Genomic DNA, 16,316 nt, shown 5'->3' with positions numbered 1-16,316 from the left:
CAGAAAGTGGCAGAAATGATTGTTCTATTCCTCACTTAGAAACTGAAGTAGAAAACCAGTTTTTGACTCCCAACGAAGAGAACGGAGGTTTATACTCTTTACACTCACTGCTCTTGTGAAAATCAACATCAAGAGCCAGAGCAGGGGATGTGCTGGGCAATTTCTACGGTGTAAATGTTCTGCAGGCTGATTTGAAGCTAATGTGATGTCATTGGATGGATCTGGAGAGACACACACACACATTCATTCCTCCCTTGGCAGTCCCCGGAGCCTGCCTCTGCCACACCTGGCAGGAGTTACAGGAAGGAGAAGAGACGAGCTTTCCAAACAAAGGTGCCTGACAGAAAAGTAGGCAGGTTAATTTTTTTTTTTCAATTCCAGTTAAAATGCTTTATTTCAACTTTCGGTGTATCTGATTAGGTGCCTAAAAACACCTCAATCATTAATTTTAAAATATCACATTGGGGAGGTCATATAATCTTAGGATTTTAATAATTTCCCAGGGGGACAGCATGACTTTTCTAGGTCATTTTAAGTTGAAGATAAATTCTAAAGAGAGGTATAACAGTTTTTCAACAACAGTAAGGTTTCAGAGAACTCAAGTGTGAGTTATATTTTAAAGTCACATCTTACATCCAAGATGCTGGGAGACCTGGCTTGTTCAATGAAACCCATAGCAAATCCTTTCATATGCTGAATATCTGTTTGCAATGAAAGAAACACATTTTGACTCATCTTCTTGATATATATAAATTCAGAATTTTCCAAACACAAGATAACCTTGAAGATATCAAAAAGTATTCTAGAAAGTACTGTATCCACATGAACCTCCAAACTAAAAAGGCAACTGTTTGCAGAGACAGTGTGGCCTGGGACCACATGTTAGAAAGTGGGGTGTACCTGCAGATCTGTTTCTGGGTCTTATTCTAGTGCCACTGATAGACTGTTTTGGTTGAAGCTTGGAACCTGCTTACCTGGCAAGCTCTGTTAAGTGACCCCTAACTGCACCAAAGGTTGAAAATCACTACCCTAACCTCCCACATCCTGTATGATCAACACTAACCTATGTGAATTCATAGAATTTGTGCACTGTGCTAAGGTGGTGGCATGATTTCAGAGCCCTGGAAGCAAATTTGTGGCCCTTTGTGTAGTCCTACCACTTGTCATTCTAGTGAGCAAAACTCCGTAGATAGCTATCCTTTTCTTCAGGCTGTTATTTCTGGGAAATGAAGCGCTTTAAATGGTCTCAGTCATTTTAACCTGGAAATGAAGGAATTCACAGTCTCGTCCCTAGGGAGGAATGTGACAGAATTGAAGGCCCATGGAATACAACAAAAACGTTATTGTGGAGAGAGGAGGAAAGCAAGAGAAAGGCTGGGGGCATCTAAAAATAACAGTCATTCCTTTGAGAGCTCAGCCTAGGCCTGGCTCTGGGTGGCCTACTTTAGATATCATTCTCTATACCTCATTTTAGAGGTATAGGGAACTTTAACTGTTGATTTTACTACTGGGAGCCATTGGAAGATCCAGGACCAATCAAACCAACCATGTAGGCCTAAGTTTGTAAACAGACTTTATTTCCTGTGCAGAGTCTAATTAACTGATCATAGCTATTAGAACTCTACTGAGGAGACTGAAACTGCGTCCTCCATAGGACGGTAATCTATTGATGATGTCTTCCTTGGGTGTGGGAACACAGTGCCAATACATGTGCTACTTATTACCTCCCTCAGTTTAGAAAGAGCCTGCTAGGACAGACGGAGGCAGTGATGCTGGCACAATGCCATCAGAGTAAGCAGGACACAATACCTCTGCAGAAAGGAGGTAATCCAGAGTGCCATCCTTCATGCTATCCAATGCTTCATTACTTGGAACAAAAACGGTATACGGTCCACCAACCCCATCCTCATGTAAGGCACGGCCCACCTTTGTTTCCTGTATTTGAGAAGTGAAATTTTATAACTGCCATTTATCTTGGACAGATATTAGAATTATTTCTGTATAAAGCATTCGTAGTTGACAATCCTGTTAATTTTATAAAGGACTTAAACATTTTTCAGAAATTCATGAAACATACATACCTCCAACAAAGATCTGAACTTGCTATATCTTGGTTGCAGCATTGTCATTATGGTTTGCTGAAAAGAGACATTTTGCTTTAAGAAAATGTGGTTTAGGAAATGCAAATTCTCACATCAAGAGACCAGAGTTTATGCATGAGTGTGGACGTATGCACTAAAAATGATCTGGTCAACTGCCATATGTTATATAAGTTTTTTGTTATATACACAGTGGTTCAAACCTACATATTGTGAAGCCACCTCTGGTCATCATCATATAGGTCAGAAGGAATAAATTTCCTCACAATAACAGCCCTCCTCCATAAAGCATGAGGGGTGAATTGCCATGACGATGGGTCATTGGGCTCTGTTGTCTGATGATGATTTTAAAAATTCGCATTTTTCCTGCAGACACTGCATGCCTTTCTTTCTCTCTGCAGAATTACTCAGAATTCTACTGAAAATACAAATCATCTCATCTTCTCTAAACTAGAGACCTTGTAAGCTGAAGAGCAAGCACATGGTGTTGGCAAACACTTTCTTCTTGGATGCAACTGTCCAGGGATCAAAGGGAGATGGGTTTAGGTCGGCCTCCCTTTCAACTAAAATACCTCACCTCAGCGTTGCTCTGAAACGTGGGTTCCAGCTTGTCCATGGCTCTGTCGATGATGTGCACAAGTCCATTAGAAGCAACGATGTTCCCCTGTATAATTTTCACCTTCTTTTTGCCTCCATAAAGTTTAAGTTTTAGTTGATTGTCCTAAAATACCAAAAAAAAAAAAAAAGATAAAACCAAATTAATGTGGTGTTCTGGAAAGAGCAAGCCCTGGACTAGATGGCAGAAGCCCTGATCCTTGGCTCCTGCCACTTACTGGCTATGAGATTTTGGTTCACTTCATGTGGTTCCCCTAAGATCAAATGAGATAATGTGTGACATCAACTATGACTGCCACATGCAAAACGTGGACAAGGCATTGCAGTGCTGTCCTCCAATAAACTACAAGGCCTGAAGGACACAGCAATACACTTGTTTCAGTGTATTGTTCAAAGCGCACAAGAGAAATATTTGTTGAAGGAAATAACTGAAGCTAATTCCTTCTTCTTCCCATGAGACCCCTACAAGTTACAGACTTAGCAAATAAGTACCTGTTGAATGAATGAATGTGTGAATAATATGTGTGTCCTGGTGAGCAAAGAAGCCACATCTTCATATCTGTCACGTATACATGACTCTGTTATGTCCTACCACCAATCTATCTACCTCCCTCTCTGACTCCCTAACTCCCTATCTATTTATCTATATCTATCTCTATCATCCACCCATCCTCACACATACAGTATAGCAGACTGTTAAGGGTAAGTCTGTGGACTTTGGAGTCAGGCACACCCACATTTGACTGCTGGCTCTGGCACGTCTGTATGATTTCTCCTCGCCTGTCTCATAGTGAAAACAGGGATTTTGACAAGATCTCTTTTACAGAGGTTCTTGTGAGTCTTACATAACATAAATAAAGATTTAGCCCTGGACTCAGCCTAGAAAGGATACTGCATGATGTATCAAGTATTGATATTAGGTGAAGTACAACAAAATATGCCATAAGACATAAATGCACATTCTTCATCAAGCACTTCTCCCTCTCCACTACTAGCTAAGTAGAGTCACAAAAGAGGCTGTTTGTGAAAGGAGGAGAGTAGCTTTATTTAAAAAGCAAGGTGCACTAATGGTATTAAGAGAGACAGAATGCCATGTTGAAGAAGATGGATCAACTCCAGCCACCTAAGCAAACACAATCTAGTTCCTTTTGGGTGAGGAATGTTGATGGGGTTTTGTGCTGAAGCTCCCAGGAAACAGGGTCATGGCAGCTTGTCTCCTGCTGGCAGCTGAGTGAGTGATGGTTGCCTTAAAAACTAAATCAGATCAGATCCAAATTCAACACTGTAACCCCCCTTAAGTAACAGTCAACCCCTAGCCCCTAAACCCCATGCTGCTCTCTGCTTCTTTCTGCATAGGAAGGTGTCTGACAAACTAGGAATTAGGAAAGAAGTTCTTTGTAGTCTTTCACAAACCCCAAATACCCAGGATAAGAAGGGTATATGCATAGGCTTCGTGGACGATTTTGTCCTGGGAGTGAAACTCACAGAAATTCTTACCTTATCTACATTGTAGATTTCCCCTGGCTTCCCGGTCAAGGTGTAGAAGGCGTCTGTGTTGTTCATCACTTCTGTGCTCATCTGCCCAGCAATGATGTGGAGCTTTACAAAGTACTGGGCAGCCTCAGCATCCATCAAAAGCTCTTCCACCTAAGAAAAGAGAGCTGGCTGGACTGAAGGAGAACATGGGGTTTGTAATACTTGCTGTGTCTCATTCAGCATCAAAGACATCAAAGCCAGGGCATCCTAGGGGCCCTCTTTGAACTCTTTCCCACATAGATGTTGCTTTCTGAGCACAAGCACGAGGCCAGGCATCAAAGATAGCTGTAGGTGATGTCCACTGTCAGACCTGGGAGGCTTCCCTGGCCAGAAAACTGACTGTGGTGGCGACTGCAGATCAATGGCAGCTGGAGGAACAGCCTGAGTATCTCACACCTAGGAATCTACCTTGAGTCCAGAAAGAGGATGCATGGAAGGAAATACTCCTGAAGTTTTGTGCAAAGAGCAGGTAGATGGACTGATAATGCTTTTGAATAGTAAAGTTAAGACTTCTGAAATCCACTAGACCAAATCTACTTTTTGTCACTGCTACATAGGCAACCATCAGTCATAAGGTACTTCTTATGAACTCCGTGCAAATCTTATATGTTCAACACAAGACCACATGCAAAGTGCCTAGCCTAGAGGCATCCAATGTTGCTAGCTCTCCTTCTCATCAGGAGAGACACAGGACATCCCTGAAATCTCAGTATGTTAGCTATCATACTGGAGGTTAACAGTAGGCACACTCAGCTAAACAGACGATTGATGTGGTACACCAGGGTGAGGGAGTCTGGAACTTACTGGGTTTTAATTCAATGCAGCAAAAATTATTATCACAGAATAACTTGGACTAAGATAACCCAATTTTATGCAAATCACGAAGTCCATTATTTACATGAAATCAAATAGAGCTTTTTGTTGCTATCATCGCAGTAGGACACCTGTGTACCAGGCACAAGTTTCATCCCCACTGGGTGACATTATCACAAACAACAGCCATTCACACTGAAGAGTAAATTTTTCTTGTTCCTCATCACTGTTAGCATTCTGACAGTTTTAAAGAAACAAATAGCATGCTAATGCACGAGTTTAATTCTTTTTGTGGGGAATGAGCAGTTTTACGTTATCCAAATCTTATTTATCAGGTGACTGAGTGTTAAGAATCTTTAGGGGTTACCTTTGGAGAAGCAGTGATTAGAAGGGGACACAAGAGGGCATTTCAGAATGCTGGTAATGGCTTTGCTAGATACACAAGGGTCTCCATGATGAGAAAATTCTTGATTTGTATATTTACCACTTGTGTTACTTTTTGTAAAGATACTTCACTCAAAGAAGTTTATTAAATCCTGCATGTTTTCATTCATATGTGAAAGCTAAATGTTGATTTCATAGAAGTGGTCACTAGAGGCAAGGAGGGGCAGAGGGGGTGGGGGATAGAAGGACTTTGGATAATAGGTACCAAAATATGGTTAGATAGGAATGGTGAATTCTAGTGCTCTGTAGCATAGTAGAGTGACTAGTTTATGATCATTTACAATATAGTTTACAAAGAGATAGAAGAGAGGAATTTGAGGCTTTGCAACATTAAGAAATGATAAATGTTTAAGGAGATGGAAATGCTAATTATTCTGATTTGATCATTATACATTACATACTTGTATCAACTTATCATGCTGTACTCCACAAATATGTATAACTATTATGTGTTAATAACAGAATTTATCAAAATACCATCATCCTTATAACCAGTAGGTTTAATTTTAATAGGGTTTTCCACATAAATAAAAGAAGACACTGCCTATTAAGGCTTTGGTTATCAGCCCCTCCAGCAGGGTGATTTTAAGTACTCACATCAAATCTTTTCAGGCCCTTGTCTGAGGGCAGCAGCACAGTGAACGGTCCCAGGTTGCTTACTGGCCAGGCATAAGCTTTGTCTTAGAAGTGGAAACAAAGTAATAGAACACCAAGTGGGTTAGTGGAACAAGGAGTAAAATCGTGCAGTGAGCTTTATGTCACATTGGCCCCGTTTGTGCCCTTCTGTGTTCTAACTGCTATGTGCAGCACATGGTACACTGCGAAACTCTAAAAACACACAGCACTGCGAACCCTTAGTCTGGACATATTCCAATGTTCTAAGTGTTTCCCCACAGCCACAGAGTTGGCTTCAAGGATACCCTGGGATGACAAGGTCCTCTGACAGCCCCAGTGTCCCTGACCCTGTGCCTGGCTTTTTGAGCTGTTGTCATCTCAGTGAGCAAAGATGTAGCCCTTGGTTCTGTTCAGGGCCAGCTCAGAAGAGCTCCATACTCAGTTTAATGCTTAGCCACTGCTACCTTGAATTGCTTAATCACGTTGTCATTTTGCCATGGGCCTTGCAAATTATGTAGCCAGACTTTCTCCATTGCTCTGGGGAAGCTGGGACATCAGGCCAGGTTCCATGTGCTCACATAGCAGGCAGCAGGACCAGCACTTTGTCACAGGAGGGAAAAATGTCAACAGGATTCTGTCCATGGAAACGTTTGAGGGCCCAGTCTGCAAAGGACCCCCCATCACCCCTTCTACTTCTATTTGAAGTTCAAGAGTTCCTACAGAAAGGTGAGAGGAGCAGGCAGATTGCCCCCAGACCCAAACCATGCCAGTTATGCTAGTCTCCCTATAGGAGGCCTTGGGAAGAAGAGGACATTTATGCAGGGTTTATGCCAAGAACACAGCATTGGCCTGTCAATGGTACTTGTCTTGTGTGTGGTAGAGGGCACTAAGAACCTAAGACCTTGAACTTGAGCCATGCCCCCAGCCATTTTTGGTTTTGAGATAGGACTTCACTAATTTGGCCTGTGCTGGCCTCTAACCTGTGACCCTGTAGCTGAGATTATAGGTGTGTACCACCATGACCGGCCAATACTTGTGTTTTTTGTTTTTGTTTTTTGGGAAGTCATTTTTGGTGACTGATAAATTTGAATATAAATGCTGATCATTTAAGTCTTGATTAGTCAAGACTGTTGATTTGTTGCTTGGACAACTTCATGTTTGATTGGAAGTCTTATCTAATATTTCATTCTGGGGGGCTGGTGGGAGGGAGTAATAGTCCTTAGAAGGCTTTCAAAATGCTTAAGGGCTTTTTAGACTGTTGCCCTGCCTGGGGTCCTGGGGAAGGATTTGTGACTTCAGGACTGTTCCACATTCAAAGGACATCTCCACTGAGGTATACAGATTACACTTTAGGCCTTGGTCACCCTATTACCATCACTACCTGCCAATCTTTGTTATCCTCAAAGGACTTGGAGACGGGGAAGGGCTTTGGTCTTTTACGTCAGCACCTCTTGCTGTTGCTGCAGGTCTGACAATCTTTGGTAGCCCCTGGACTCTAGCCTGAGCTCTTTGACTATTCATTCTTGCATTGCTAGACACCCTGGCAAACACCTGTTTGCTCTTCCCTCTCACTTGTATGACCCTTCCTTAGAAGGGCCATCGGCAGTGGACCAGCCTCGCTCATCCCTTTCTTCAGGTTTGTGTCTTGGTGCCCCAGAGAGGGCTGCCTTTGAGGAAGAAATCTGTCTCCATAGCTGCATACCCAGGAGTGAGATGAAGGAGGTCAGCTTTCCTTGCCATTTCCCTCTGGGCTCAGTGTTTAGTTCTCTGAGTCGCTCCATGATGTTTCCAAAACATGTCAAGCCGTCACCCACGTAGCCTTTCTGGCAAGTGCATCTGTAGAATGTAAAAATCATATTCTCAGAGTTTTAGGGCCACTGACAGTTGAGATCACACCGCCCAATGCTTCATGTCACAGATGGGGAGATAAGTGCCCAGACTAGGGCTGGACAAGGCCAGGAGAGGCACAAACACAGTGAGCAATCAGGGCAGAGCCTAACTCAGAGCTAGCCTTCCAGAACAGGGCGGTTAATAAGTTGCACATGCCAATAAGCACTAATACCTTTGTGTGCTCTTTGCCTGGGTATTTTTCAGAGTGTGATCAAGAGACCGTGTACATCAGAGTCACTTAGAGTGTTTATTACAAATGTAGAGTCTAGGGCCCCACTGCAGAGCCCCTAAATTGAAATAAGCTCCTGAAGCAAGTTTGAAGGACAGTAAAGACTTAGGCCTTTGATCTGCTTACAATGCACTCTCCCCCAATTCCTAGCTGCTCTTCCTGAGACAGACTGTCCCCTTCTCACTATAGGTCACGTCCCCTTATGTACACTGTCATGGTACCACGTTGCTGATCCATCTGGCTATGTGATTAATATCTGCTCTGCTATCTAGCGTGGGCAATGGCTTTGCATGTCTTTGTTCACTGTTGTAATACCAGGATGCAGCACAGGTCTAGGTCCGTAGGAGGTAGTTAGTTAACAGTTGTACATTAAGTGGGAATTGAATTAAATTGTATAAGCAATCCAATCAACATATAAACAATAAGAATCAATGTATAAGCACTGAAAGTCATAAAAATTTTATACTGTACTTTAATCTCATAAGAAAGAAAGATTTCATCAAACATACCCTGAAAGACCTAAAAGCATATATCAACTCCAACACAGTGGTTGTGGAAGACTTTAACACCCCATTATCATCAATAGATAGGTCATCCAAACAAAAAAATCAATAAAGAAATCCAAGATCTAAAATATGCAATAGATCAAATGGACCTAGTTGATGTCCACAGAACATTTCATCCAACCTCTACACAATATACATTCTTCTCAGCAGCCCATGGAACCTTCTCCAAAATAGATCATATCCTAGGGCACAAAGCAAGTCTCAGCAAATATAAGAAAATAGAAATTATACTGTGCATACTATCTGACCACAATGCAATAAACCTAGAACTCAACAACAAAAGTAAAGACAAAAAACATGCAAACAGCTGGAAACTAAATAACTCATTACTTAATGAAGAATGGATCATTGATGAAATAAAAGAGGAAATTAAAAAGTTCCTGGAAGTCAATGAAACTGAAAACACAACCTACCGGAACCTATGGGACACAGCTAAGGCAGTCCTGAGAGGAAAGTTTATAGCCATGAGTGCATATATTAAAAAGATTGAAAGATCCCAAATCAATGACCTAATGATACATCGCAAACTCCTAGAAAAACAAGAACAAGCAAATCCCAAAACAAATAGAAGGAGAGAAATAATAAAAATAAGAGCTGAAATCAATGAAATAGAAACCAAAAAAAAACATACAAAGAATTAATGGAAACAAAAAGTTGGTTCTTTGAAAAAATAAACAAGATTGACAGACCCCTGGCAAACCTGACTAAAATGAGGAGAGAAAAAAACCCAAATTAGTAGAATCAGGAATGCAAAAGGGGAGATAACAACAAACACCATGGAAGTCCAGGAAATCATCAGAGACTACTTTGAGAACCTATATTCAAATAAATTTGAAAATCTTAAAGAAATGGACAGATTTCTAGATGCATATGATCATCCAAAACTGATCCAAGAGGAAATTAATCACCTGAATAGACCTATAATACAAAATGAAATTGAAGCAGCAATCAAGAGTCTCCCCAAAAAAGAAAAGTCCAGGACCTGATGGATTCTCTGCTGAATTCTATCAGACCTTTAAAGAAGAACTGATACCAACCCTCCTTAAACTGTTCCACTAAATAGAAAGGGAAGGAAAACTGCCTAACACATTTTATGAAGCCAGTATTACACTTATCTCAAAACCAGGCAAAGACACCTCCAAAAAGGGGAACTATAGGCCAATCTCCTAAATGAACATTGACGCAAAAATTCTCAACAAAATAATGGCAAAACAAATTCAACAACACATCAAAAAGATTATTCACCACGACCAAGTAGACTTCATCCCAGGGATGCAGGGGTGGTTCAACATACGAAAATCAATAGATGTAATAAACCATATTAACAGAAGCAAAGACAAAAACCACTTGATCATTTCAATAGATGCAGAAAAAGCCTTTGATAAGATCCAATACCATTTCATGATAAAAGCTCTAAGAAAACTAGGAATAGAAGGAAAGCACCTCAACATTATAAAAGCTATATACAACAAACCTACAGCCAGCATTATACTTAATGGAGAAAAACTGAAACCATTCCCTCTAAAATCAGGAACCAGACAAGGATGCCCACTATCTCCACTCCTGTTCAACATAGTACTGGAATTCCTAGCCAGAGCAATTAGGCAAGAAGAAGGAATAAAAGGCATACAAATAGGTAAAGAAACTGTCAAAATATCCCTATTTGCAGATGACATGATCCTATACCTTAAAGACCCAAAAAACTCTACTCAGAAGCTTCTAGACATCATCAATAGCTATAGCAAGGTAGCGGGATATAAAATGAACATAGAAAAATCATTAGCATTTCTATACACTAACAATGAGCAAACTGAAAAAGAATGTATGAAAACAATTCCATTTACAATAGCCTCAAAAAAAATCAAATACCTAGGTATAAACCTAACAAAGAATGTGAAAGACCTCTATAAGGAAAACTATACACTTCTGAAGAAAGAGATTGAGGAAGACTATAGAAAGTGGAGAGATCTCCCATGCTCATGGATTGGTAGAATCAACATAGTAAAAATGTCGATACTCCCAAAAGTAATCTACATGTTTAATGCAATTCCCATGAAAATTTCAATGACATTCATTAAAGAGACTGAAAAATCTACTGTTAAATTTATATGGAAACACAAGAGGCCACAAATAGCCAAGGCAATACTCAGTCAAAAGAGCAATGCTGTCGGTATCACGATTCCCGACTTCAAACTATATTACAAAGCAATAACAATAAAACCAGCATGGTACTAGCACAAAAACAGACATGAAGACCAGTGGAACAGAATAGAGGACCCAGATATGAAGCCACACAATTGTGACCAACTTGTCTTTAACAAAGGCGCTAAAAATATACAATGGACAAATAGTAGCCTCTTCAACAAAAACTGCTGGGAAAACTGGTTAGCAGTCTGCAAAAAACTGAAACTAGATCCATGTATATCACCCTATACCAAGATTAACTCAAAATGGATCAAGGATCTTAATATCAGACCACAAACTCTAAAGTTGATACAGGAAAGAGTAAGAAATACTCTGGAATTAGTAGGTATAGGTAAGAACTTTCTCAATGAAACCCCAGCAGCACAGCAACTAAGAGATAGCATAGACAAATGGGACCTCATAAAACTAAAAAGCTTCTGTTCATCAAAAGAAATGGTCTCTAAACTGAAGAGAACACCCACAGAGTGGGAGAAAATATTTGCCAGCTACACATCAGACAAAGGACTGATAACCAGAATATATAGGGAACTTGAAAAACTAAATTCTCCCAAAACTAATGAACCAATAAAGAAATGGGCACGTGAACTAAACAGAACTTTCTCAAAAGAAGAAATTCAAATGGCCAAAAAGCACATGAAAAAATGCTCACCATCTCTAGCAATAAAGGAAATGCAAATTAAAACCACATTAAGACTCCACCTCACCCCTGTTAGAATAGCCATCATCAGCAACACCACCACCAACAGGTGTTGGCGAGGATGCGGGGAAAAAGGAACCCTCTTACACTGTTGATGGGAATGTAGACTAGTACAGCCACTCTGGAAAAAAGTTTGGAGTCTACTTAAAAAGCTAGACATTGATCTACCATTTGATCCAGCAATACCACTCTTGGGGATATACTCAAAAGACTGTGACACAGGTTACTCCAGAGGCACCTGCACACCCATGTTTATTGTGGCACTATTCACAATAGCCAAGTTATGGAAACAGCCAAGATACCCCACTACTGACAAATGGATTAAGAAAATGTGGTATCTATACACAATGGAATTTTATGCAGCCATGAAGAAGAACGAAATGTTATCATTTGCTGGTAAATGGATGGAATTGGAGAACATCATTCTGAGTGAGATTAGCCTGGCCCAAAAGACCAAAAATCGTATTTTCTCCCTCATATTCGGACATTAGATCAAGGGCAAACACAACAAGGGGATTGGACTTTGATCACATGATAAAGCGAGAGCACACAGGGAGGGGTGAGGATAGGTAAGACACCTATAAAATTAGCTAGCATTTGTTGCCCTCAATGCAGAGAAACTAAAGCAGATACCTTAAAAGCAACTGAGGCCAATAGGAGAAGGGGACCAGGAACTAGAGAAAAGGTTAGATCAAGAAGAATTAACCTAGAAGGTAACACACATGCAGAGGAAATTAATGTGAGTCAACTCCCTGTATAGCTATTCTTATCTCAACCAGCAAAAACCCTTGGTCCTTCCTATTATTGCTTATACTCTCTCTTCAACAAAATTAGATAAGGGCAAAATAGTTTCTGCTGGGTATCGAGGGAGTTGGGGGGAGAGGGAGGGGGCGGAGTGGGTGGTTAGGGAGGGGATGGGGGCAGGGGGGAGAAATGACCCAAGCATTGTATACACGTATGAATAATAACAAAATAAATAAAAAAAAAAGAAAGAAAGATTTGGGCTGGTGGATTGACTCACTGGTAGAACAGCTGCCCAACAAATGTGAAGCCCTGAGTTCAAACCCCAGCAGCACAAAAAAAAAAAAAAAAAAGAAGAAGAAGAAGAAAGAATTAAAAGATGTGCTAGCAGTGGTGTGCTGGTAAGTGTTTAACAAACAGCTCTGGAGAGGGAAGAACCTGATTTATAGCATTTGCCAGTTTCCAAAGTTTATCCTCCCAGCAAGGCCAATTTCAAACTACCAACGTGACATCAAGCTTATAAAATTCCTGGAAAATTAGCACTCAGCTGCGTGAATCAGTGAGTGCTGGCTGTTGCATGCTGCTACTCCCTGGAAGGGGAGTTTATTGCTGGCTGAAATTGACAGTGTTAAGAAGGTGACATTTACCAGGATCCTAGAGATGAGTAAGAAGCCCAAGCATGAGGTAGGGGAAGAATGCTCCAGAGAGGAGAGATATAGGGAGCAGAAGAGGTGCTGTGACAGCATTACAGTTTTGTTGTGGTCACACCGTACCACAGATGTGACTCATGTTTAGTGCATCCCAGAGAATAGCTACACACTTGTTAATCCAGTGTACTTCTAAATATGGTCTCAGAGATTTATTTTCAACAAGTTTGTGGAACAAAGCTCTTGGAGGCCTGTCACCCTTTTTTTGGCCTAGATTGCTGTAGCAGCCTCCTAGCTAGTCCTTCTGCCCTTCACACAACCTTAGAGGGCTCTCCCCCAAAGAAAGCCAGCACCTGTGTGCTCCAAACACTCACAACAAGTTTCATCTACAGGCTATGACGCAGGGGGGGCCTGCTAGGTCTGCTCCCTGTTGTCCCCTGCAAACATCACCCACATCAAACGATTTCTTTTTGTTTTTAAGGCTGCTATACATTTCTGGGGTTGTATGCCCTGCCAGCAATGTTTACCCCCTCACCTGACAGCTCAGGTGTCCCCTGCTCTCAGCAGCCTTAGCTGACCTCCTGATTCTCCCTAGCTGGGTTACAGCTGCCTAAGCATCACGACCCCTCCCTGCCAGAATTACCTCTCAGGATGTGTGCTCTTTGCTAAATGGGGACTCTCCATGAATGTGAGTGCCACCTTACTCTTTGCATACTTATTATAACCCAGAACCTAAGACAGTGCCTCATTGTTGGACTGATTATTTACTAAGCACCCACTTAATTCCAGGAACCTTGCTAGGTAAGAGGGCTAGAATAGTCTCACTTTTAAGACATATGTGAAAACAAATAATGATAGCAACATGATAAGGCCATTCAGCCACCTGAGTTCCAGTGTTCTCATCTGTGGGCTTATCAATTCCTTCAGAGTTCTTCAGAGGAGAGATAATGAAAGCTAGCACAGTGGCAGACACATGGAAAAAACTCAAAACTTGGCACATGATGACAGTGACAAGGATGACAATGATACTGAGACAGTGACTATAACAACAGTAACAGAGAATTGCTGGGAGACAGCAGGACAAATTTGTCAACAGGTAATTTAAGTCCCAGAATAAGTGTCATGATTAAAGATTGAGTAGGATGCTTGAGAGGATGGAGAGAAGTGACTAATTGTCCTTGAAGAAGTGGGGACAACTTCTAGGGGGAGGTAACATTTAAGCAAATTCTAGAAGAATATAAATGAGTTTTCCAGCTGGACAAAGGGTTGGGAGATATTTTTGCTTGTCACCAGATGAGGAACTCTTGGTAGCTAAACATCCTACAGTGCCTGGGCCACTTCCCCATGTCCCAATAAAAGAACTGTCCTGACAAAATAGTCCACAGCACTGAGCTGAGAAGTCTTGCTACAAAGAATTACTAACTAGATCTAACCAAACCAGTATCTATTTCATAAAATCAAGTAATAGTTTCTAACTTAAACATCAATTTGTACTTGTGTAAGTACAAGTTGTACTTATTTAAGGAGGGGGAGGCTATAAATTACGCAAATTGCATTTGAAGATAACAGTGAACAACTGTTACTAACCATGAATTATGTTTCTTTTTAAAAGTTCCTGAAGTTGTAAGGAAGCCAATGGTTGGTTTTGTGTAGAGTAATGATCTCAGTGCTGAACGGAATGTATGAGACATAAACATTTTTAGTTTTTGTTTTTAAATCTTGGTTTAAACTTTATGAGACTGTTTTCTGATTTAAATAATCTCAGTTGGGCCAAAGGACATTCATAGACTGTGGCTGCTAATAAATTGGTTTTTTATTAGGTATAAACATCTTTTGCTATATTAAGAGTTTAAAAGCACCTAGAATCCATCTGCACTTTATCAGTTAGAGTTGGAATAAATGACATTTAATGCTGGGTGAGATTTAGCTAATATATAGGGTGTCCCCAATACCTTAGAGCAATTTCTGCCTTTATTTCTTCACTAGTCCATTTCATTTCTACATTGATTCATTTGTTCCTCCAAACTCTCACTCATTTCATTGTTTTAATCAATTAACAGTTGTTATAACAAACATGAGTAAGACATGAACCCAAAGGATCCTGTTTGTATTGTAGTTAGGGACTGAGATCAGTAATGATAATAATAGTTAGCATTTATTCCTCTAAGGACCTCATTCTAGTACCTTATTTAATACAACAACTCTATGAGGTAGGTTCTGTTATTAGCTCCATTTTAGATAAGGAAACTGAAGCACTGAGAGGTTAAGCAACTCACTCAAGATCACACAGCCTCTAAGTGGCAGGGCTGGAGCTCCTCATAAATGCTGGGACAGAAGCATTCCAGGATGTGCTGGGAGCCCAGAGAGAAGGGCATCAGAGTGGACTGGGAGAACAGAGGACGAATCCCACAGGAGGTGGCATGGAGACACGTTTGCTTGTCACAACAAGCAAATGGCATGGTTCAATGTCACCATGATTTTGTGCTCACAAGGGTAGTGTAAGTTCTTCACAGAGACTGATGACCATGAGAACTAACTTGTCAAAGGATGGGTTCTAGCTTCAATTCAATCAGTAATGAAAATACAATATACCCGTCCAGCATTCTCTCATGGAACTGTCACAATATTATGGAGTGGAGATCCTTGTCTCATTTTAAGTCTGTTTTCGCAGTGCTGGGGATCTAACCCGGGGCCTCATGCATGCCAGGCAAGTGCTCTACCACTGAGCTACACGCCCCACCCCTTGTGTTCATTTTATACATAGAGAAACTGAGGCCAGAGAGCGTGCCATCTTCCTAAGGTCATGCATCTAGTAGGTACCAGAGCTGAGACTGAATCCTGAGTACCAGCCCCCTTCCATCACATGAGTTGCCTTTGCCTCAGGATTTTGCAAGTGTTTTCCTTCATAGTAAACTCCCTCCTGTGAAACCTGGAGGCCAGGAATCACCTCTGTGCGTATTCCCCTTCGCCAGCCTTGTTTTGCACCACTCACGAGCAGTATTTCCTGAATTAGCTGTCAAATGCCTGCAATTGCTATAGCCATTTGTTTTCCCAGTCATGATGGTTTCCTTGTCCTCTGCTCTGACCTTTTCGTGCCCAGGTATCAGGTCAGGCCAATGTTCCAGAGTGCTTCTTGTGGTCATTACAAAGGAAATAATTGTTGAGTGATTCATCGATTAAACTCAGATTTACTGAATACCTACTATGTTCCTTGCTCCT

At 41.1% G+C, this 16,316-nt stretch overlaps 1 protein-coding gene across 1 annotated transcript in view; it reads right to left on the bottom strand.

Annotated features, from left to right (window-relative positions):
* Stab2 (stabilin 2) overlaps positions 1-16,316 on the bottom strand; it is a 164,865-nt gene that overhangs the window by 107,442 nt on the left and 41,107 nt on the right. The window contains exons 10-15 of the mRNA XM_074084259.1: positions 7,825-7,958; positions 6,105-6,187; positions 4,212-4,361; positions 2,677-2,820; positions 2,082-2,138; positions 1,810-1,935 (exon numbers count right to left, since the gene is read on the bottom strand). Coding sequence (XP_073940360.1) covers positions 1,810-1,935; positions 2,082-2,138; positions 2,677-2,820; positions 4,212-4,361; positions 6,105-6,187; positions 7,825-7,958 — 694 coding nt within the window. The remainder of the gene's footprint in view (positions 1-1,809; positions 1,936-2,081; positions 2,139-2,676; positions 2,821-4,211; positions 4,362-6,104; positions 6,188-7,824; positions 7,959-16,316) is intronic.

The sequence above is a fragment of the Castor canadensis genome, chromosome 8 (assembly GCF_047511655.1).
Source record: "Castor canadensis chromosome 8, mCasCan1.hap1v2, whole genome shotgun sequence".
Classification (NCBI taxonomy): domain Eukaryota; kingdom Metazoa; phylum Chordata; class Mammalia; order Rodentia; family Castoridae; genus Castor; species Castor canadensis.
Note: the sequence above shows the minus strand (reverse complement) of the source record. Positions and strands in the feature narration are given on the sequence as shown.